The sequence below is a fragment of the Erythrolamprus reginae genome, chromosome 6, assembly GCF_031021105.1.
Source record: "Erythrolamprus reginae isolate rEryReg1 chromosome 6, rEryReg1.hap1, whole genome shotgun sequence".
Lineage (NCBI taxonomy): Eukaryota > Metazoa > Chordata > Lepidosauria > Squamata > Dipsadidae > Erythrolamprus > Erythrolamprus reginae.
The window spans coordinates 62,566,212-62,589,490 of NC_091955.1; the positions used below are offsets into that span (position 1 = coordinate 62,566,212).

Genomic DNA, 23,279 nt, shown 5'->3' on the forward strand with positions numbered 1-23,279 from the left:
TCCAAATGTCTTGCACTGAATGAGAACCGCAGTTAATTGTAAAAATCAACAGTTTATCACAAGAAACACTTGACTATTTAAAATTCAATTTATTTGAGGGGCACATCAAGGTTATGTTTGTTTTCAAGAGAGGCGTTGGCATGGCCAGCTCAACACCACTCATTGGAGGTGCCTATGGTGGCCCAAGCATTCTGCCAGCGAAAACAGGCTTCCAAACTCTGTTTTACAATATGCAGGGGAAGCAGTGTCAAAAGAAAGGAGATCTATTTTCAAAATCTGCCAGGATTTGGGCTGGAAAAGATATTTTTAGAGCTAATCTTAATGTGGAGTCACTTGACAGACTATTTATTTGCAAGAATAGAATAGAATAGAATAGAATTTTATTGGCCAAGTGTGATTGGACACACAAGGAATTTGTCTTGGTGCATATGCTCTCAGCGTACATTAAAAAAAAGATACATTTGTCAAGAATCATGTGGTACAACACTTAATGATTGTCCTAGGGGTCAAATAAGCAATGAAGAAACAATCAATATTAATAAAAATCTTAGGATACAAGCAACAAGTTACAGTCATACAGTCCTAAGTGGGAGGAAAAGAATGATAGGAATGATGAGAAAACCTAGTAGAAATACAAGTGCAGATTTAGAAAAAAGTCTGACAGTGTTGAGGGAATTATTTATTTAGTAGAGTGATGGCATTCGAGAAAAAACTGTTCTTGTGTCTAGTTGTCTTGGTGTGCAGTGCTCTGTAGCAATGTTTTGAGGGTAGGAGTTGAAACAGTTTATGTCCAGGATGCGAGGGGTCAGTAAATATTTTCCCTGCCCTCTTTTTGATTCCTGCAGTATACAGGTCCTCAATGGAAGGCAGGTTGGCAGCAATTGTTTTTTCTGCAGTTCTGATTATCCTCTGAAGCCTGTGTCGGTCCTGTTGGGTTGCAGCACCAAACCAGACAGTTATAGAGGTGGAGATGACAGACTCAATGATTCCTCTGTAGATGTTGCATAGATAATAATGCTTACACTTTTCTAACCCATGCTCATTCTGATAGTTGTAATTTGATGGCCTCAACACTTGCCTACCCTTTTCTAATGGATTCAGCTCACTCTGTGTTGCCAAAAGTTTGGACACTTGCACTGATTTTGTCACAGCCTCTACTGACAGTTTGTAGGTTTGCCATTGGCTGTATGCTTTCTCTCTCCCACCATTAACTCTTCTATAGTAAGACTAGCAGAACTAATGGTGGGGGCGGTTGGGAAGGTTGCCATCTAGCGACGAAAGGAAAATAGCTTCATTGTCTGAGAAAAAGATAATCGCTTTTATTCCAAGTAGTCCAGCCTGTTCTCCTTTTCAACCCTGACATCTGTATCTCTTTGAATGATTAGTGAGCAGGCACTTGTAGAGAAGGCCCAAGCAGTTATGGGGACCCCAAAAGGTAGGAAGTGAACCTCATGGCCGGAGGTCTTGGGTGGTTGAAGGCAAATGGTCATGTTGCTGTACAGTCTTCCTCACTCTTGAGGCACCCCATGTGCACTTAATGATCCATACATTTGATTAACAGATGCTTTGGGGAGAGTAGGAATGGGGCTCATTCATTTAACATGGTTCACTTAATATAACGGCTGTAATGGGCAAGCTCCATTATGGTCGAGCACTACTAGTATTTGTTCATTCAGAGTAACTATACAGTGGTACCTCTACTTAAGAACGCCTCTACTTAAGAACTTTTCTAGATAAGAACCGGGTGTTCAAGATTTGCCTCTTCTTAACAACCATTTTCTACTTAAGAATCAGAGCCCGGAAAAATTTCCTAGGAAATTTGAGAGCAGCACGAAGGGCCAGCCAGTTTCCTGCCATTCCCCCTTTAATCCCAGCCATCTTGTGCTTTTCTGGGCTACCAGAGGAGCCTTTCAGTGGCGCTTAAAGAGGCTTTGGCAGTCCAGAGCGAAGAAAGCATTTTGTTGCCTCCCGGAGCATCTAGACATGGAACGACAAAAGGGGCGCTTCGCCCCGGCCAAATCAACTCGACTTCAGCCAAACTGAGGAGTCACCAGTGAAGGAAAGGCGCCATCTACAAAGCAAACAAGCGAGAGAAGAGGGGAGCCCTTCAGCATAGGAAGGAAGAGGAAACAGGTAGCAGCAGCAACAGCAGCCACCTTTCAGTTAAAGGAACGGGAGGTTCCCCCCTCTCGCCCGCCTGGGATTCTCTTTCTGGCGCAGTATATGGGAGGCAGCCTCGCGCTGGTTATATGGGAGGCACTTGCTCCTCCTCACTACCTCAGAGTCCCTCTTTTTTTTCCCTTAAAGTTTTGAATTGTTTTGATTCCCCTCGCCTCACCTTCTTCCTTTGGCAGTGACTATCCTCCTCCTCCTCGCCCCACCCAAATTCCGAGCTTTTATTTCTTTTCTAATGGGTTTGCACACATTATTTGCTTTTACATTGATTCCTATGGGAAAATTGCTTCTACTTACAAACGTTTCTACTTAAGAACCTGGTCACAGGATGAATTAGGTTCTTAAGTAGAGGTACCACTGTAGTCTCCTCCTTTTCCATTCTGGTTAATAGAAGTGCTAGGCAGGGAATAGCTAGATGGAGCAGTGCTATGATGAATGCCTCTCCTCATTATAGCATGGCTTTTTTGTGAAGTAGAAAGAAAACCTCATTTTTTTTAAAAAAGAAAATAACTGATTTTTCTTGATGAAACCAACATTATAAAACTGAACTATATCATTAATTTATTGAGACTATATTTCATTTTTATTTCAATTTTCTCATTTTGAGGCTAAAATTGCAAGATTGACAAAACGTTTTGGAGCAGCTAGAGAGGACTCAAAGAAAAAACCAGAAGTAAGAACATAACTTTTTATTATATTGTTAATTGACTATTAAGCTCAAAAGTATTATTAGTAACAATGCAAATTTTAGTATACCAGAACCTTATTCATGCATGTTTTTATCTAAAATACAACAATAGAACCAGATGCATTATTTTGTGTAATTATGAATTTATGTGTTAACTTGGAGAAGTTATTGGATAATACACATAAATTTTTGGACTTGTATTTCTAAATTGAAATGAGATTTTTTAAAACACTTTAAAAACTGCGGTTTCCCAATTGGAGTAAGATTAATGCCCTAGTGAAGTTTTCATTGAATGCTTAGCTGTAATTGATAGATTATAGTGATTAATACCCCCAATATTTAGCTATTACACAATAATTCATTTTATCTACTGCGTTTTGTAGAAAAAATTTTGAACGATTAAACTTTAATTTTATTTATTATTAACTAAAACTAAGCTAAACAAATTATTTTAATTTAATTTTACTTTTTAAATCATTAACCTAGACATATCCAAACTGGCCTGTGGTTCCCATGCAGCCCTAAGCAGCTAGTAATGTGGCCTTATTTATACATTGATTGATTGATTGATTGATTTGATTTGCTACCTATCTTATTTCAAAGCAACTCTCAGCAGTTTACAGCATTAAAAGCAATAAAAACCATAAAAGATAAATATTTATAAAGCAATAAGAATAGAATTAGAAAGATAAAATTACAGTTAAAATACGGGAACAAAGGGAGCAGGATGCACCAAGAAGGGGAGGGGGGGATTGCTTCGTAATTCATCAATCACCTCCAATGTGATGCTACCTTGTTGAGGCCCCAAGATATCTGGTACAGCCAGGTCTTCGGGTCCTTAAAGATCAGAAGGATGAGAGCCACTCTCATCACAGGGGTAAGATGTTCCAAAGGACAAGATCCACAGCAGAGATACCCCTTTTCCTGGAGTTTGCCAGCTGAAATTGCTTGATTGCCGCAGTTTGCAGTATGCCTCCTTTGCCAGAGTGGGTGGGTTGGGCCAATCCCATATATATATATGGGATTTATGTACACTGCTCAAAAAAATAAAGGGAACACTTAAACAACACAATATAATTCCAAGTAAATCAAACTTCTGTGAAATCAAACTGTCCACTTAGAAAGCAACACTGATTGACAATCAATTTCACATGCCGTTGTGCACATTCAACTTTGTACAGAGCAAAATATTAAATGAGAACATTTCATTCATTCAGACCTACGATGTGTTATTTGAGTGTTCCCTTTATTTTGTTGAGCAGTATATATGTTGTGGTTCAGCCTGGGACCCCTCCGGGAATGGCTGATTTGCTGTCGGGGTCCAGCTCAGAGGCTGAGGACCAGGAGGGGCAGACTGACGACGAAGCTGAATCCCAGGCTGAAGATGAAGGACAGCCAGAGTTCCACCAGGGGGAGCTCTCCCCAGCAAGCAGCCTGGATTCCCTGGGGGAAGATGCTAGTGACTTCATAGATATGCGACAGAGGAGAGCTAACGAGAGAAGAACGCAATTGGCTAGATATTTCCAGCATTAGAGGTCACAGCTGGGTTTGGGTGTGGTGCTCTTGGGAAAGGATAAAAGGCGGCCCCACCCTTCCTGGCTTGTGGAGTTTTATCTTGGAGATTCGTGAGACCTGTCTGTGAACTTTGGTGGCTACAATCCTGGTTTGTGCCTTGGACTCTTGAAACCTTGGGGGGGGGTGCCAGCAAGAAGCTTTTGGAATTGACTGGACATCAGGACCCTGTTGTAAAGTATTGTAACCTGTCTGCTGTGAAGACAGGTTTTCCTTTGTGCTTATTTTTTCCTGCTATAAATTACTTTTGGATTTTACCAGAGTGTCTGGCTGTTTTTTCAGTGGGTGTGGAGGTCTGGGAAAACCCAGACAGAACAATATATATATCCCATATATACATATATACACATACAATATATTTTATAGACTGTTCCTCCATACTAACCTACCGAGGCATCATGCTCTGGGGAATCCAGAGCACGATACCATGGTCTTTGGAGACTGAAGGATGCCAATGCACGCAATATTTTATATGTGGCCCAAGATCATTCCTCTTCACTTAGTACAGCCCAGGCAGGCCAAAAGATTGAATACACCTGCATTAGACCATAGAGGACAATTTGATATTTCTATGTTTCTATGTATCTTTCAGAATTAATAGTACTATAAACCTATTTGAAGAAAGGAGGGCATTCATAATTCTAACGTATCTTCATATTTCTGAGCTAGGGAAAAATTAGTTCCAAAAAGATGCTTTAATATCTTAACTTTTAAAATAAGAATGGTAACTCTAAACACCTTAACCTTGATATCCCTGATAGATATTTACTATTACATTAATGCATTATCAAGTAACAGGATTCTTTTGATAGTTTAGATATGTCAGTTCATTTAGTATGTCAGAGGCTTCAAGGGAGAAATTTATATTGTATCATGAAATATAATACAGTACTGTACTTATTAAACAGAACTTGAGATTTTCTTAAAGAGAAATGTGCCTAAAATAGAATGATCATTTATAAAGTATAAAATTTAAGTTGCAAATCTCACATTGGTTTCTGTCACTTTGTAGATTCTACAAAACACAGCACATTCCCCAGGAAAAGCAGCAAGTGACACAGGCAGTGTCAATAGTGTGACATTTCGGTAAGCTGCAATCCTAGTTATTATACTTTTGGGAAATTTGGTTAGAAATATAAGTTCTGCAGAAAAGTACAATATATTTTGATGGCGGCTATATTTCATATTTTATTTATAAATGTGCCCTTTTTTTCTGTTACCCAAATATATGTGAATCCCTTCTAGTGATGAAAAGTGTAACAAGGCTTTGGGAATTCTTAGGGCAAAAGTGAGCAACCTGTAGTTTTCAACTCCTGTATGCCTTAGTTGTTGAGAAATAATGGCAGTTAGCATCACAGAAAATATGAAGACCAGAGATTGCTGTTTTAAACTGAGAAATGCACTATTTTTTTGTATTGCATATACAGAAGGTGTGCAGAATTCAGCAATATTGTGAATGATTTAGAAAAAATGAGTAATGTTAAATTATTTAAATTTAAAAATAATTTTCTTTTGTACTTGCTGCTATGCCTCCTACTTGATATAGCTAACATATATCTTTGCTTTGTAGAAATGCTGGCACAGTAAGACAAATGCTGGAGTCTAAGAGAAATGTAGGAGACACTTCATCAACTACTTTTCAATCCCCTGTGAATACAGGTAAAATCTATCTCAATTATGTATATTATTTTATGGCACATTTTAAAAATCAAATATGTAATAATAATTGATATAATTCAGCTAAACAGAAATGATTGAGATGAAAATAACATATGCTATATTGTTTAAATCCAGTGGTACTATCAAATAATATCTGAGTCTTAAAATGAAATACATCATCTTGACCTTAAACTTAATATACAGCTTTATTCTTAATGTATCCTTAAACTTTCATAGAACCAGTTTGAACACCATAAAAAATAACCCAGGCTTTAGCACTACTGGATTTCCACATCCGCTCTAAAACTAGAATAAATTCAAACACAGTTTTGAATGTATGCTCTTTTTAGATATGCTCTTTTGAATTTATGCTCTTCACAGTTTTCAATTTTTGATGCTCTTTTTGGAAAAAGCATCATTTAAAAGAAAATTAAACATGCTTCCTTATGTAGTTTTTCAGAAGTGTGTAACTTTTGGGGGCCTCCTAATGATCATGGTTGACCATTGAATTGCATGTTGAGTACTATATTTCGGTAAGTAGGAAAGATTAAGATAAAAGTCCTCAGAGAGGGGCGGCATATAAATGCAATAAATAAATAAATAAATAAATAATAAATAAATGAAATGACTGGATAGTAATATAAATTTAAGCTTTTATGGTATTTACATTTACCTAATAATAACTATAAAATAGATATTATAATTTGATGCTAACTTTTGGAGACCCCTTGGACATATCTAAGCCGCTTCGAGTCCTCGGAGAGGGGCGGCGTACAAATCTTATAAATTATTATTATTATTATTATTATTATTATTATTATTATTATTATTATTATAAGCTTCATTAGGGTGCTATGAACATTGAGGATTTAGTGTTTTTTACCCATAAAGTAATTAGTTACTCTTTAAAAATCAATCATTGATTTATAAATTACTATTGACATGCTTGATCTCATGATCAATCAGTATGAACATAAGTTATTAACATTGTGCCATTGTAGAAGGTTGAAATAAAAACAGTAATTATAGTTTCTTCATGTTAAATGCAATATTTAGTTGGGTAGATCCTGAGCTCCCTAAATTTTTCCTGGGTAATTTTTTTTATTATTTTTTCCTCCATACAAACTTTTTCAATACATTTCAAAATACTTTCTATTCATATTACAATAAAAATAGTATCGGATTAGTAAAACAAATATAATTTCCCCAAAATATTACTGGTTCCAAATAGTATTCATCAAATTTCCAAACCTTGACCTCTAATTTTTTCATCTACATAACCAATTTTCTTCTAATTGAATTCAGCATTGATTTCCTTTTGTCCTTAAATTAATATTGTTGTCCTCTTACAAATCCAGATAGGCCGTCATGCCTACTCCTCCTTCTTATACATTCTTCTTAAAAGAACTCAAAACCCTTATACCACCTCTTCCTAACTAATATTTTTTTAAAAAATTAAAGAAAGGAAAGATAATAATTTTAAAAGAAAAAAAACACTCTATTACTATTAAAACTAACAGAAAAATCAGCAAAATAAAAAAATGTAACTATTAACCAATCCATATTTTAAATCTTCATTTCTTAAGTATGTATAATATAATAATGTAATAATATTGTAAAAATCTATCTAAACTTCAATGTCAGTTAATATACAGTGTTCCCTCAATTTTCTCAGGTTCGTACTTCACAAATAGCCTATACCACAGTTTTTCAAAAAATATTTATTAAAAAATACTTCGCTTTCTTTCTTATCTTTTTATAACCCATTGCTTTCTTGTTTTCTCTTTTTCTACTTGAATATAAAATCTTTCCAAATTTTTTGATTTTCATTCTAATTGGTTTCTTACTCTGCCAACTCCAAGGTATCAGATCACATCTATTCTCAATTTTGTTAGTGCTTACCTTATAATTAATGTTGGGTGAACCCATTGAAGTTCGGGTTTGGGGGATTCGGACGAACTTGACGTCGGAGTACGGGTAGGTTCTCTAAATTCGAATCCCAACACCTATGGCCCAGCGGGAGGCGAAGCGCTGGAGGGGTGTGTGTCAGGCTCCATCAAACGGGAGATGGCTGGGAGCTGCTGAAAATCCCTGCCCCTAGTTCTCTCTTGTTTCGGCAGTGCCTGGCCATCGCCCACTTGATGGAGCCTGACACCCCCCCTCCAGCGCTTTGCCTCCCGCCGGGCAAGAAGGCTCGGGAGGCAGGTTCTGTTGGGCCGGCTTTTGAGGATCCTGGCGGGCAGCTTCAAGCGGGCGATGGCCGGGAGCCACCGAAATGAGAGAGAACTAGGGGCAGGGATTTTCGGCAGCTCCCAGCCATCGCCCCTTTGAAGCTGCCGGCCAGGATCCTGAATATTCGGCCCACAGAACCTGCCTCCCCACTTCTCTGGCCCAGTGTGAGGCAAAGCGCTGGGGGGGGGGAGGTCAGGCTTCGGGTCTGGAGTTGGCCCTCCTGCCCCCCCTAGCCAAGTGCGGCTTGAGCCTCAGAGCCCTCCCCGCCTCCCTTTCCGCCCACCGCGGTGTTCGAGTGAATGCCGAACCTGAACATGGACTTCGGGTTCGGTATGCCGAACCCCGCAAAGTTTGGCATGGACCCGAACTATGCAAGTTTGGTTCGCCCAACACTACTTGTAATCATCATCAAATATGTGACCATCAATCCCTTCAATCAAACCATTTTCTAATTTATTTTTCTTTTTGCATCCCTTCCCCTCTTCTTTCACCTCATTAAATGTTAAATCATCTAAATTGTCAGACTTATTTCCTTTAGTCTGTCCCTTTTGAAAGTGCCCATTTTGTGACACTTTTTTATTTCCATCATTTTTTTAATGTTGGTCAATCTGTTCAGCATTCCTCTTATCTTCTCCACCACTTTCTCTGTATTCCTGGTTAAAGCTTTGAATAAAAAATGGTGTTGTTTCTATTTTCTTCTTTCCACTCTTTAATGTCTCTGAGTATATCCTTAAATAGATCTCTTATTTCTTCCAACTCATCCAAGTTTAGTATGCAAAAGACTTTGTGCAGCTGTCCAATTTATCTTTATACAGCCCAAAAGCCAAAATGTCTCAAAAGAATCAGTCTATTTTTTTTCCTTTTCTTTTCTTTCCCTTTCAGGCTCAAATACAGTTGAAGTCAGGAATGTTTTCTTCCAGTTCTCAGTTCTTCTTTATCACTTATTATGAAAACAATCTGCCCAGTTCCATTGAGTCAAGGTCATATTCAGTGAATAACAAATCCAACCAAATGTTGCCTCAACTTCACCAGCAGATGTCCACACTATACAATCTCACAGATCTGTTAAATTCTAATAGCCTCAAAAAAAAAATCAAATTTTAACTCCAAATTTCTGAAAACAGCAAATTATATAGTTCTTGGGTTTTAGTTAATTTTTTATGTCCATTTAATGCTAATTAAGCAGTTCCAATAATAGTACGGCTGCGTACTATTATTGAGTATTGAATGAGAATGGCAATGAGAAAGAATTTACATACATATTCTTACATTTTAATTCTTCACGATCATCTGGAATGAAAAAAATTCAAGTAGGCTAATGGATGATTATTGAAAATCAATGAAATAGCTCTGATATTTTTCTATTCATGTATTCTGTTACCTGATGTGGATCAGATAATAGTTTATGTAAGTTTATGAAATGAGTACCATGCAAAATTTGAATATTTCAACAGCTAAATATTGCTAGTCTACCTTAGCTGAAGTTATATTGCTTGTTATTCATAAACTAATGTGTAATTTAACCTATTAAATATTGTTTTTAGAAATCTTGAACAAAGAAGGTGAAGTTTTTGTTATTTGAGACAGATGTTTCCAGGAATAACAGACCATGATTAAGGAGGACATTTTGCTAGGTCCAGATATCAAAATCATCAATGACAAATGGTTCAAATATCTGTTAGTTGGGCCAAAAAAAATCACATGAAAAGCATTCAAGAATGTCATTGAGAATTTTCTTGGCAGCTACAGTGCACCAAACTACATTTAGCAGGTTGACTAACTTTCTTACAACATACGAGTCCTTATAGTACAACATGTCACTGAAGATTCATTTTCAGCATTTACGTTAAAAATCTAGGTACAATGAGTAACCAATATGTTGAAAAGTTCACCAGGACATTGCCACAATTGAAAATTCTATAAACCAACTGGAATCCATCCAGGCTGATTCTCCATCCTGAAGCAGAGCCAGCATTTTCTGGCCCAACTAGTCCTCAATCAATCAGAAGAAGGATCGAATCTTTTTTTTGTGTGTGCATATAGCCAGATCTGCCTTGCCCCACCCAGATTTTACTCAGTCCTTCAACTAGAATGACTTTTTTGGCAATTACTTCCAATAGAAGCCAGTAAATCTCTTAATTAGAACTAAATCGCTTCCTATATTTCTCTTTTAATTCTATTCAATTGGCTTACCTCTAAACAAAATTAGACAATCTCCACTAAATGGCTCCGCTGCTTCTTGTTCCCAGCTCTGAAGCACTGCCTGGTCCTATGTATAACAAATTAAGCAGTATCGCCCCAAGTCACTAAGCTTTATATTTCTATAGATACTTTGAATTAGGTTTATTTAGATGGATGTGGTTCCGGCACCTCAATTATTTTTAAATGCGGTACAGTGCCAATGGACATCTCCTGTCGCACGGCCCGGACCTTCCTCTAAAGATAAACAGTTCTTTAATGTGGCCACCAACTTGGCTGACCTTCTTGCAGTCCCTTCAGTAGATGAGCTCATCAAGGCCTTACATTCCACAGCAGCGATGCCAGGGAACCTGAAACAAATAAGTTTTAACAATACTTCCCCAAAAGTGTATTTTTATTATAATGGTTTGATTTTTTATTTTGTTGATATCAAATAGTAATAAAACCATGGTTTTACTTGACTAAAATGTACAACAAAGGTGTTGACTGCCATGATGAAATTGTAATTTAAATTCATTTTGTTTTATTATGAAATAGCTAATTTGACACAGTTTTTTTTCTTTCTCTTTACAGTGTCTGCTTCTTCTCTTACTACTTCACAGACACCAGTCAGTATACACCCGAAGCCCCAAACACCAGTTACTTCTGCATCCCTTACATCTGGCTCTTTGGCAACACCTATTCTTCCCACAGCTAACACTGCAACAGTAGTTGGTACCAGCCAAGTGGCTGGCGGGAATACACAGCCAATGTCTGTTTCACTTCAGTCTTTGCCAGTAATCCTGCATGTACCTGTTGCAATGTCCTCTCAGCCTCAACTCCTGCAAGGTCACACAGGAACCTTGGTTACTAATCAGCAATCTGGCAGTGTTGAATTTATACCTGTCCAAAGCCAATCGAATGTTGGCAGTCTAACTAAAACTCCTTTGTCTCTGTCATCAACTAATTCAGCAAAACCAAACAACCCTTCAGTGTCCAGTTCAAGCATTCAGAGGAACTCTCCATCTAGTGTTGGCTGTGCAATAGCGACAACTCTTGCGGTGCAAGCCGTAACAACAGCCCATCATGTTGCACAAGCCACAAGGACTACTTTGGCTACTGTGAATACTTCAGGAATATATACTCCTCCCATCAATAGGAACGCCATACAGATGAAGATTCCTATATCGGCCTTCAGTACTTCAGCTCCTTCTGAAGTGAATACTACAATAGCAAGAATTGGTGAGTTGGTTTTGGTTTTTATTTATTTAGATAGATGAAGGAAGGAAGAAATTAATTAAAAGATGAAGGAAGGGCTTTCAAGGGACTAACCGGCCCCATGGTTATAGGCTCTTCAGGCGAGGGTGCAGAGCCAGGTCTTTTCAGAAGACCAGGAGAGTGGCAGACTGTCTGACCTCCAGGGGAAATAATGTTCCCCAAAGTGAGGGCAATGGCAGAGAAAATACCATCTAGACCAGTGATGGCTAACCTTTTCCAGACGGAGTGTCCAATGCGAACACATGCATGCCCAAACACCCAAAATACAATGCGCATGTGGCCTTGTGCATGCACAAGTAGCCCCCGCCCCACATGCACGGCAGACAGCTGATGACTGGTGGGAGGTGCGCACGCATGCGCGGCAGAACTGAACTGGGGCAATGGTTTGTGTGCCTACAGAGAAGGTGCTGTGTTCGCCATCACGGACCTAGACCCTTACCAATGAGAATTCTTTAACTGACAACATATCTTCCTTGCCCAACTGGGAGGGACATCTGTTATGGGACAAAGAATGTTCCATAGGTATCCTGGTCCTATATTATGTAGGACTTTATAGATCACAACCAATACCTTGAATTGAACCCAGTTTGCGGAACAAAGATGTTACCCTTCCTTGGACACTCAGAATTAATTACTTGTCACATTCTGCTGCTTCTGCAGCAGTTGATATTTTTGGATACTTTTCAAGATAGCCCCATGCAGTTGCAATATTGCATTGGGGTAGTCCAGACAGAAAAGGATCAGATCGTGAGTAAATGAAGAGCCTCACTATCCAGGAAAGGGAATAACTTACATACAACATGAAAGGCCTTCTAAGCCATGGCTGCCATCTGCAGCAATCCAAAGGGCAGGGCATGAAGTACTGTCCAGAGACCCTCCCTATCCAGGAAAGTGTGTAACTCGCACACAAAACAATGCTGTCACCTGTTTTTTCAAGCAAGAGCTGAGAGTCCAGAAGAACCCCCTAGGTCTGTCTGGGGTACCGTAACCCCATTCAAGACCAAAAATAAACTGATTACAGAGTGGTCTACCCGCAGACATTCTGTTTTATCAGGTATCAGCTGAAGTCTGTTGTTCTCCATCCAGTGCCACCACAGCCTCCAGATACTACGAAATAACATATGTTGCATCATGCATTTAACCTGCAACAGATAAAGTAGATACAAAAAGTGCACACATCCCTTTAAAATGCCAGGTTTTTCAGATGTAAAAAAATCAGATCAAAATTAATCACTTCACAATTTTTTCCACTTTAATATATAAGCTGTAAAATTCAATTGAAAACCAAACTCAAATCTTTTTTGGGGAGGGGGTTAGAATAAATGTTTTTGCTGCTAATTAAAATAGTTACATATCTCAAACATTTGTAAGGCAATGCAATGAAGTTGTTCCTTGATTTCCTTAGAGAATCAGACATCCAGATTGTTACCACCTCCACCACCACCAGCAGATAATATAGTAAATAAGAAAACAGCTGAAGTGCCATCACAGGTATGCTGGTTTGTTTTTATGGAGACTACTTTATTTTCCTTCCATTCAACAAATCAGGTCAGATGTTATAATTATTTATTGGGCATAAAATTTTACTTTTTAAAGCTATTAATAAAAAGTAGATGTTACTTCTCATTATTTATTTATATTACATACTTTTTTAACAACAGAAACTGCCAATCCTGGAGCAGTTGGCAGTTCTTTTACATAAGCAACAGATAATAGTAATAACAATTGAGAGAGTTGTTCAAATATTACAAAGTTCCCATCTATCTATTAGCCAAGGTGTGGGATTAGAGACTGCCAACTGTTCCAGCAAGAGTCATATCTGATAATGGGGAACATCAGTTGGTAAATCTGTCCAATATGTAGGCTGGCTGATTCAACATTTGGATGACCATCTTAGAAATTGTGAAAGATTCTGTAGCTGCAGTTGATCCTTTTGTTCTAGGCGATCTCAATGTAAGAGGAAGATAGATTAAGCACAGCTGAAAAATGTAGATCTTTCCTGGCTTGTATTATCATAGATAATATGGCTAGATTATTTACTTTGTTGCTCTTAACAGTGAGAAAGTTCACATACTTAGAAGGTGCTGCCTGCTGGTGTACGGGAGTCAAAGACTGTGTGTGGCTGTAAAAAGTCTGTCCCCTGCATTTGAGTTTTATACCTTGTCTCTTCTCTTGCCAAGTCAAAAAGAAGGCTGTTCTCTTGAAAAGCATCTCTGATGTAATTCTCTCTAATGAAGATATCGTTGGTTCCTGCCTCACCAATTTCCTGCAGTTGTACTGTATCGTTATATTATATGCTGTGAGCTGCCCCAAGTCCTCTGAGAAGGGCAGCATACAAATCTAATAAATAAATAAATTTAATTCCTTACAGATGGCCCTTATCACTAGATCAAACATGTCCTAGTAGAGTAAGATATCTTTATAGTAAATAATATGTTATGCTTTTAAAAAGTTGGTAATGATTAAACCAAGATTGTGGTTTGGGTGAAATTTGAGCAAATACAAACCAGGAATATAATTTACTCCATCAGATGACATCAATGAATGAGTGAATAGGAGAGATAGGAAAAAATGATTGGGCCATTTGGAATTCTCAAAATGAATGGTTTATTGCCTGATTTATTCTGTAAAAATGACACCTACGATATCTATTCATGTGTATACATACTGAAGAAATTACTCAAAAAAGTTGTTTTGTTTACAATGAAAATTTTTTGATTACAAAAGTGATGAGAGATTATGAATGTTGATTAACCAATTTTTGGTATAGTCAAAAACAAATCTTGGGGGGCGGGGTAGAGGGAAATGAAATAAAATAGAATGAAAGTAAGCTGCAGAGAGAGTACAACAGTGTTGAAACATAGGTTATTCTCCTTATAGAATCATAGTGGGTATAAAGTTATTTTGATCTGAGAGAAAAGAGTTTTGTTATCAAGTACCTCAGGTGTATGTAGTGACGCTAGCTGGAAATATGAAAAACATGCTTAATGGAAAGATGAAGAGATTGTGGACGAGGGGAAAAATAGAATGATTTCTTTAAAAATGACTGCAATTTAATCTGTATAAAAGTATGCTTAATAAATTGTTACAAAGACTAAAATGTATGTTACTATTTAAATAGAAAGCAAGGAATAGATCAAAAGACAAAGACAAAACTGTATAACAATTTTGACTCAAAGTTTTTTGAAAATTGAATGAAGAGAGCTAAACAAAAAATCCCACTATAGTTAACAGAATAAAAACTAAATATAATAAAATGACATATGAAGCTGAGACAAAGAAACTCTATAAAGAGTATTTAATGGGAATAATAATTATTATATATTAAAAATAAAATTGAAAAATGTTATGAATGGCTAAAAAATGGAGGAAAGGTGATTACCGTATATACTCGAGTATAAGCCGAGATTTTTAGCACAAAAACTGCTGAAAAATCTAACCTCGGCTTATATTTCTAGTCACTGACCTTCACTTATCTGAAAACTCCCGTGCAGCATTTCCCAAAGCTGCGCAGTTCCGATGTGAAAGACAGGGAGGAAAGAAACCTGATGGCTCTGGCAACACAAGGCTTTTTTCTTTGCATGGCTGCTTCTGCTCTTGCAGGCAACACCCCTCAGGTGCCTGATTGGCAGCAGGCTGAACCAATCACAGTTCCTCCTCTACACAGAAAGGAGGCACTGAGAGAGCTGCCTGATTGGCAGCAGGCTGAACCAATCACAGCTCCTCCTCTACAGGAAGCACTGGGGGAAAGGGCGGGAGAGTTGAAGAGACTTTCAGAACGAAGAAACCATGGCTTTCTCTCTTGGTCAGAAAGTAAAATGTAAGTTACCCATTAAAATTTGATTAATTTCTAGTAACAGAAGAGGTAATCTTGTAATAAAATGTTGCTTCAAATGGGGATAACTGTATAATTAAACTTTTTCTTCCAACTATACTTATCATACCCAAGAGCAGCAGTCCCCAAACTACAGCCCGTGGGCCACATGCGGCCCGCTGAGGCCATTTATCTGAGTGACAGTGCACCAGATTTTGCACCTCTTTCCAGCCCCGCTAAAAGCTGGGGCAGGGACCACGGCAGTCGGGAGATTGCTGTTGGGGCAGCAGAGGCCCGCTGATGTCAAGCCCTGCGCTGGCCAGCAAAACCGCCCACCCAGGGAAGCAGCACGCTTTTCAAACGCACACTTTTCAAACGCGCTGCTTCCTTGGGCAGCCAGCTTTGCTCCCAGCCTGCGGGCTTGACATCAGCTGCTGCCCTGACAGCAACCCCCTGACCGTCGTGCTCGCCTTGTGCTGTGGGGGCAGGGTGGCGGCTGCTTGCCAGCAGCTGCCACCCCACCCCCACGGCACAATGCGAGCACGACGGTCAGTGGGTTGCTGTCAGCGTCCTCTTCCACTGCCCCGCTGCCTGAGCCTTTGCTGCTGGAAGATAGGGTGTCGCTTTTGCTAAAGGTAGGCAAAAAAAAGAGAGAGGGGGGGGGAAAGGAAGAGGGAGAAAGAAAGAGGGGGCAGAAAGAGAGGGAGAGAGAAAGGGAGGGAGGCTGGCTGTGGGTGGGTTGGCTTTGTGGGAAGCGGTGGCAGTGGCGGTGGCAGCAATGGCTGGAGGCAGCGGCATTAGGGGCCCCGAGGAAGGTGCAGCAGGTTGAGGGGAGAGCTGCGGCACTGGTTGTTTTAACATGGCACTGGTGTTGGCAAAGAGGGGGGGAGGGCCGGGCTCCTCTGCTATGTCCTCGCTGCAAGGCCTTCAACAAAAAATGTGAAAAAAGTATAGAGAAAAAAAGGGGAAGGACGAGTGGAAGAGAGAGGGAAGGGACAGCCGAGACTGGTGCCAACGTGGGGAGGGTGACATGCGGCATTGGGGCCGCTTCTAAGCTGGTCCCTCTGGTTAAATAAAATAAAACAAGCTGGCGGCAACTCACAGGAGAAGAGAAAAAAAGGAGGTCTTCTCTCATTGAGCGCCCGTAGGCAATGTGAGGGGAATGGCAACCTTGGCGGAGGGACGAGGGTGGAAGGAGGGAGGAATAAGATGGAAGAGACCGAGGCCGCAACAAACGCACACAGAGAAAGAGGGGGAAAAAGAGGGGGAAGGGGGCCAGCACGTTGCGGTCTTCAATCCCCTTTCTGCCGAGAGGGAAAGCGGACGGCTCTGCTTTGTCGAGAGGAAGAGAGAGAGAAAGAGAGGGGGGAAGAAAGGGAGAGAGAAAGGGAGGGGAGGGAGGGGAGGAAGGAAGGGAGAGAAAGAAATGGTGGAAGGGAGCGAGAGAAAGAGAGAGAGAGAGAGAGAGAGAAGTGACTTTTGATTTAAGCATATGGTAAAAAGCACCCAAATAATAACAAGAGGAAAAAACAACCCAGCCCTCACCTGTTTTTGGAAATGGTTCAAGAGTTCACACACACACACACACACACACACACACACACACACACAAAGGGGGGGGGGAGACAGGGATGGAAAAAGAAAGAAGTAAGAGGGGGAAGGAATGAGAGAAAAAGGGAGGAAGAGGGAAAAATGAGAAACAAATGAGAGAGAAAGGGGGGAGAGACAGGAGAGGTACCCAGAAATGAGAACAGTGGTAGAAATTTGAGGAGGGATGATTGAATATTGGTAAAAGATATATTTAGGTGTTGTTTAATATTAGGATGTATTAATTCGTAAAATTGGATTAGAATTTTAGAACTATATAGAATTACATAGGTAAAATTAATGGAAGATACACATGATAAACAAGGGGTTTATGTTATATACTGTATGAATTTATGAGTTTGCATTATGAATTTAAAATATACTTGGAAATGTAGAAGATTGATGAAAGTTAATACTGTAATAGTAAATGCTAAGTGCCTGAAAATCAATTGAGCTTGGAAATATTGAATGAAATTATAGAAAAGTATAATTTATGGAAATATGTGCATTGTGCATAGGGATTTTTTCATAGGGATTTTTTATAGTCTGTCCCTCCAACAGTCTGAGGGACAGTGAAATGCCCCCCCCCCATGTAAAAAGTTTGGGGATCCCTGCCCAAGAGGATTGTTAATGCTGACTTGTTTAAAACAATACAAAGGTTAGCATAATATAATAGTATGAATTTTGGCGTTAATCATTTGTTCTACACAATTAATACGAATAGATCTACCTTTTGGTTTCTCCCTATGCAAGATAAATATGTAGGAGAAAGATTTTACAATTAATGATTGAGTAACCCCTAATTGTTATATACTGATTCATTGAGATAGTAATGATTTTAACTTATGAAGTATGTTTTAAATGGAAAATCTGAATATTTATCATATGGAAGTTTGATTTAAGCAAGGGTCTTCAAACCTGGCAAGATTAAGGCTTGTGGACTTCAACTCCCAGTCCTGAGGTAGCATGGCTGGTGCTTCCTCACTTTTTTATATGGTAGCAAGAGATCAGGAGAAATGTAGTTGTAAATTAAATGTAATGAGCAGGGTGAATAAAAATTGGTGATTTTTTGTTTTCGCCAATCCCGACCACTACCAAAGATAGCTTCTCGGGATGCCTCTTTCTTCCAGTCCCCCCTTGAGGGACCTGGGACTCCAAAAGGTCTGTCGAACTCATGAAAAAACTATATGAAGAAATTGTGAATATAGCAAGGATGAAGAACTATATATACCTGCTGAATTTATTGATTATTGACACGTATATTTACAAAATGACTGATTGTTAATTATATAGTGGATTTACATTAGGAAGGAGTTATTTGCTTGGACTGAATTTATAATACACTTACTGATAAATTTATTCTAAATACAGTGATCCCCCGATCATTGCGGGGGTTCCGTTCCAGGACCCCCCCGCAACGAGCGGGTTTTCGCGAAGTAGCGCTGCGGAAGTAAAAACACCATCTGCCCATGCGCAGATGGTGTTTTTACTCCCGCAGCGCTAGCGAGGAGCCGAAGATTGGGGTTCCTGTTTTAAAACGTCGCCGCCGGCATGGACGGCTTGCCAGCACCCCCCCGGACCCCCAACCCGGGTTTGGGGGGCTGCTAGGAAGCCGCCCATGCCAGCGGCGACGTTTTAAAACAGCCGCGTGGCTTTCCAATGAGTCCCGAAGACAAACGTCAAACTTCCGCGTTTGTCTTCGGGACTCATTGGAAAGCCGCACGGCTGTTTTAAAACGTCGCCGGCGGCATGGGCGGCTTGCCAGCACCCCCCCCCGAACCCGGGTGGCCGGGCGAGCAGCGAGCGAAGGGCGGGTGGCCGGGCGAAGGGCGGGCGAGCGGCGAAGGGCGGGCGAGCGGGTGCTGGGGAGGGCTTCTCGCCCTCCTACCAGCAAGAGGGGGAGCGAACGGCGTGGGCAGGCTGCGGACAAGCCGTTTGCTCGGGCCGCTTCCCAGCTGAGTACTCAGCTGGGAAGCGGCCCGAGCGAACGGCGTGGGCGGGAGAAGGGCGCGCGAGCCGCGGGCACGCGGGCAGGTAGGCTGCGGACAAGCCGTTCGCTCGGGCCGCTTCCCAGCTGAGTACTCAGCTGGGAAGCAGCCCGAGCGATGCGGCAGCAGCGAGGAGTTTGCGTGGGCGGTGGGGAAACTCCTCGCTGATGCCCGCCAAGAGGGGGAAGACCTAGGGAAGCCGCCCAGCCGCTGATCTGCCCGGCGCCATCTACGCATGCGTGCCCATAGAAAAAAGGGCACGCATGCGCAGATGGTGTTTTGACTTCCGGGTTGAAAAATCGCAAATTAGCCTGTTCGCAATGGTCGGGGACGCAATAACCGGGGGATCACTGTATTGATTGTTGTAAAATACTGGTGATTTAGATTAATAATTTAACAATAAGTATTTAGAGTTCGTTAATTATCTACCCATTTTTGCTTTTCAATGCTTTAATATCTATTGTCATATATATCATAGGGTTTAGTATTTGTATTCAATATATTTAATTGATAATTTATTATTATACATAAAACATAACCTATATAGACCTAATAATGATAACTTTGGTGTACTGGAGAGAAATATAAAAATATAAATTCTGTAAATAAGTGAGGAGGCTGGTTTGAAGAATTGTAAAAGTATTCCCAACTTCATGAAAATTAGAAAAAGGAAGAAACAGACAACACAAAGTATAACAATGGAGCCAAGCCCAGCTAGCCAAAGATCTTTGGAAGAAATGACTCGAAGAGATATAGTGAGCTCATTTATGAACAATTAATGCTGCCATCAATGCAAGAGTTGATTTGTAAAAACCATGAAAATCTAAAAAAAGAAATAGGGTAAGTGAGAAATGACACTGGACAGCTCAAGGAAAAGATAAAATCAATGGATGGGAAATTTGAAAGTTTCCAACAGCAGATTATGAAGAACAAGCAAAAGCTACAAGAAATGGAAGAAAGAATGGGAAAAGAAGAAAAGAGAGTAGATGAAATGAATGAGAGGTTAATTCAGGCTAATAGAGAATTGGAATCAGCAGTTATTTCCCTGGAATTAGAAAATGATTTCAATGATTTCAAAACTTTAGAGAAGAGAAAGGTGAAGACTTACTGGAGATGATGGCGGACTTAAAGGCGGGAGTTTTAGGAATTGGTAAAGATGAGATGGCGAATGAGATTTATGAAATCTATAGAATACATATTAATTATGTGAGAAGACACAATCTCCCTAAAGAAGTTCACATCATTCAACTAATTATATTTAAACAGGTACCTAGAAGGGTGAGTGACCTAAAAAGACCTTACCAATGAATAACCTCTAAATTAACCAGCAGAAATATAAAATTCTAAAAGAATCTTGAGGTCCAGTATTAATAGAGGTATTTAATGAAGTACTTTAAAAATGCAAAAATTCTGGTGTCGTGGAAAGAAGCAATTATCACATTGGTTCCCAAGGAAAACTCAGATTTTGCATTTATTAAAAATTATAGACCTATTTCATTACTAAATTCGGATTAGAAATTTTTGATGACGATACTGGTTGAAAGACTCAAAAGATTCTTGGTAGAATTTATGCATACTGATAAAACAGCTCCCTGCCAAAAAGGTATATAAGAAATAATGTTAGGATAGTATAAGATGTCCTGTAATATTATGAGGTTCATAATTTTAAAAAATGGGGCTAATTTTTCTCAACGAACAAAAAGCATTTGACAATGTTAAAAGGGACTTTATGCTTAGCCAACTGGTTTATATGGACTTTGGGGAGAACTTTATAACTATGTTCAAAGCAATCTATTCCAAACCGGTAGCCAAAGTAATAATTAATGGAGAAATAACTGAAAGTTTCCAAGACATGGTTGCCCACTATCCCCGTTACTGTTTGTATTATCATTGGATGCATGCACTAAAACAATTCGGAAAGATGATCAAATCAAAGGATTAGAGATTAAGAAAAAATATTTTAAATACAAGCTTTCACAGATGACCTGTTTTTTATAATTGAAGAGCCCTTACAATCAAGGGCAAGGCTGATGGAAGTATTGGGCGAATATGTTGAAATGGCAAGTCTAAAGATAAACAGAAAAAAAATAAAATGCTTGTTAAGAATATGACCAAAACACAGGAAAATGAATTAGTTGACAGATTAAATATTCAGACTACAAAGAAAATAAGATACCTTAAGGATTCAACTAACAGCAAGGTGTGCCACATTTAAAAGAGACAACTATAATAAATTAATTTGGTAGGTCTTATACTATGGTAACACATAATTGAATGTTTTAGATTGCTAAGGATGTTTATTTTAAAATGTGCAGTTTCATCTACTTAAAATCATTTTCAATATTATAAGCATATGTCTACTTTTTTAATAATAATAATAATAATAATAATAATAATAATAATAATAATAATAATTTATTGGATTTGTATGCCGCCCCTCTCCGTAGACTCGGGGCGGCTAACAACAATAATAAACACAACATGTACAATCCAATAATAAAAAACAACTAATGATCACAGGCGATGTAATTGTAGAAAAGGATTTTCGTTTAAAATTTTCATGGCTATCTCCTTTTATTTTTCTTGATCTTTTAAATTTTGAACCCACAAACCAAATTGTAGTGTTGTATTTGTAACAAACCAGGTACACTATTTTAGAACTCTGTGGTCATCCAAAAACATTTAATCCAAACTATTATGGTACCATAAAAATTAAGATGGATTATTCTGGAATACAAAAAATAAATTGGCTATTCTTTTCTATGTTTCTACTTTTTAGAAATATGTCACTTAATCAAGGTTTTAGCAAGGCTAAAGGCTTAATAGATGTTTCTTTAAAGCATTCTAGTTCTTAATACTGCAGATGTTTCAGTATTCCTAATTTAGTATTTTTATTTTATTATGTAGCATCAAATTAGTTGTATTAGTGTTAGCTCTGCTAATTGTACATTTCAGTAGAGTAATTAAAATCCCGTGGATAATTTGTTAATTACTAAACAAGATCTGCAACAAAAAGGGATTGACATAGACTGGATCCAATACTATCAGATCAAATCGAGATACAAAGACAGAAATAAAATGGGATTCCAAAAAATAAGTATCTTAGATAAAATCCTTTTCGGACCAGACGGAAAACTAATTTCCAAGATATACAAGTACCTTCTACAACAAGAATTAGTGGAGGAAGAAGTAAACGGGGCTGGCACTGGCCCACTGGCTGGGCCGGGACGGAGGTCCCAGCCCCATGCCCAGCGCAGTGCCAGCATATATGGCATCCAGCAGCACATCCAGCCACCGTCGTCGGTGCCTCCACCCTGGAGTTCCTACTTGCAGCCAACAGCCCTGACGCCGCCCCATGGCTACTGCCCGATGCTGCTGTTGCCGGTGTGGTGTACGAGAGATAAAGAGTGAGAGAGAGGGAGAAAGCAAGAGAGAGAGAGAAAGAAAGCAAGAGAGAAAGAAAGAGAGAAAGATAAATAAAGCAAGAGAAAGAAAGAGAGTGAAAGAAAGAGAGAAAGCAAGAGAGAAAGCAAGAGAGAGAGAGAAAGCAAGAGAGAGAAAAAGAAAGCAAGAGAGATAGAGAAAGAAAGCAAGAGAGAGAGAGAAAAGGAGAGGAAGGGAGAGAGAGAAGTGAGAGCAAATGGGAGAAAAAAAGAAATGAGAAAATGATTGAGGCGCAGAGAATGAGAGGAAAGAGAGAAACAAAAGAGAGAGAGAGAGAAGTGACTCTTGATTTAAAGCATATGATAAAAAGCACCCAAAGAATAAGAGAGAAACACCCCCCCCCCAGCTGGAGCTTCTCTGGCGTCGACGGCAAGTGTCCTTTGTGGCCCGGCGGGAGGGCACTGGCGATGGGAGTGGGGGGGGCGCAGCGGCCGCAGGCAGTCGTGGGGAGATGGCGGCGGCGAGAGGGGGCGCTCTCTCTCTCTCTCTCTCTCAGCTGACTGCAAGCGGGAGCCCTGACGGTGGCGGTTGGACGTGCTGCTGGACGTCGTACATGCTGGCGCTGCGGGCCTGGCATATACGGTGTCCAGCTGCCGCCGTCAGGGCTCCCGCTTGCAGTCAGCTGAGAGAGAGAGAGAAAGAAAGAGAGACATATAAGAGAGGC

General features: G+C 39.6%; 1 protein-coding gene across 3 annotated transcripts in view; it reads left to right on the forward strand.

Moving 5' to 3' along the window:
• Positions 1-23,279, forward strand: part of ATF7IP (activating transcription factor 7 interacting protein) — a 104,120-nt gene that overhangs the window by 70,858 nt on the left and 9,983 nt on the right. For all 3 annotated transcript variants that reach the window (XM_070755981.1, XM_070755982.1, XM_070755980.1), the window contains exons 6-10: positions 2,783-2,848; positions 5,448-5,521; positions 6,006-6,094; positions 11,099-11,746; positions 13,188-13,273. In XM_070755981.1, coding sequence (XP_070612082.1) covers positions 2,783-2,848; positions 5,448-5,521; positions 6,006-6,094; positions 11,099-11,746; positions 13,188-13,273 — 963 coding nt within the window. The remainder of the gene's footprint in view (positions 1-2,782; positions 2,849-5,447; positions 5,522-6,005; positions 6,095-11,098; positions 11,747-13,187; positions 13,274-23,279) is intronic.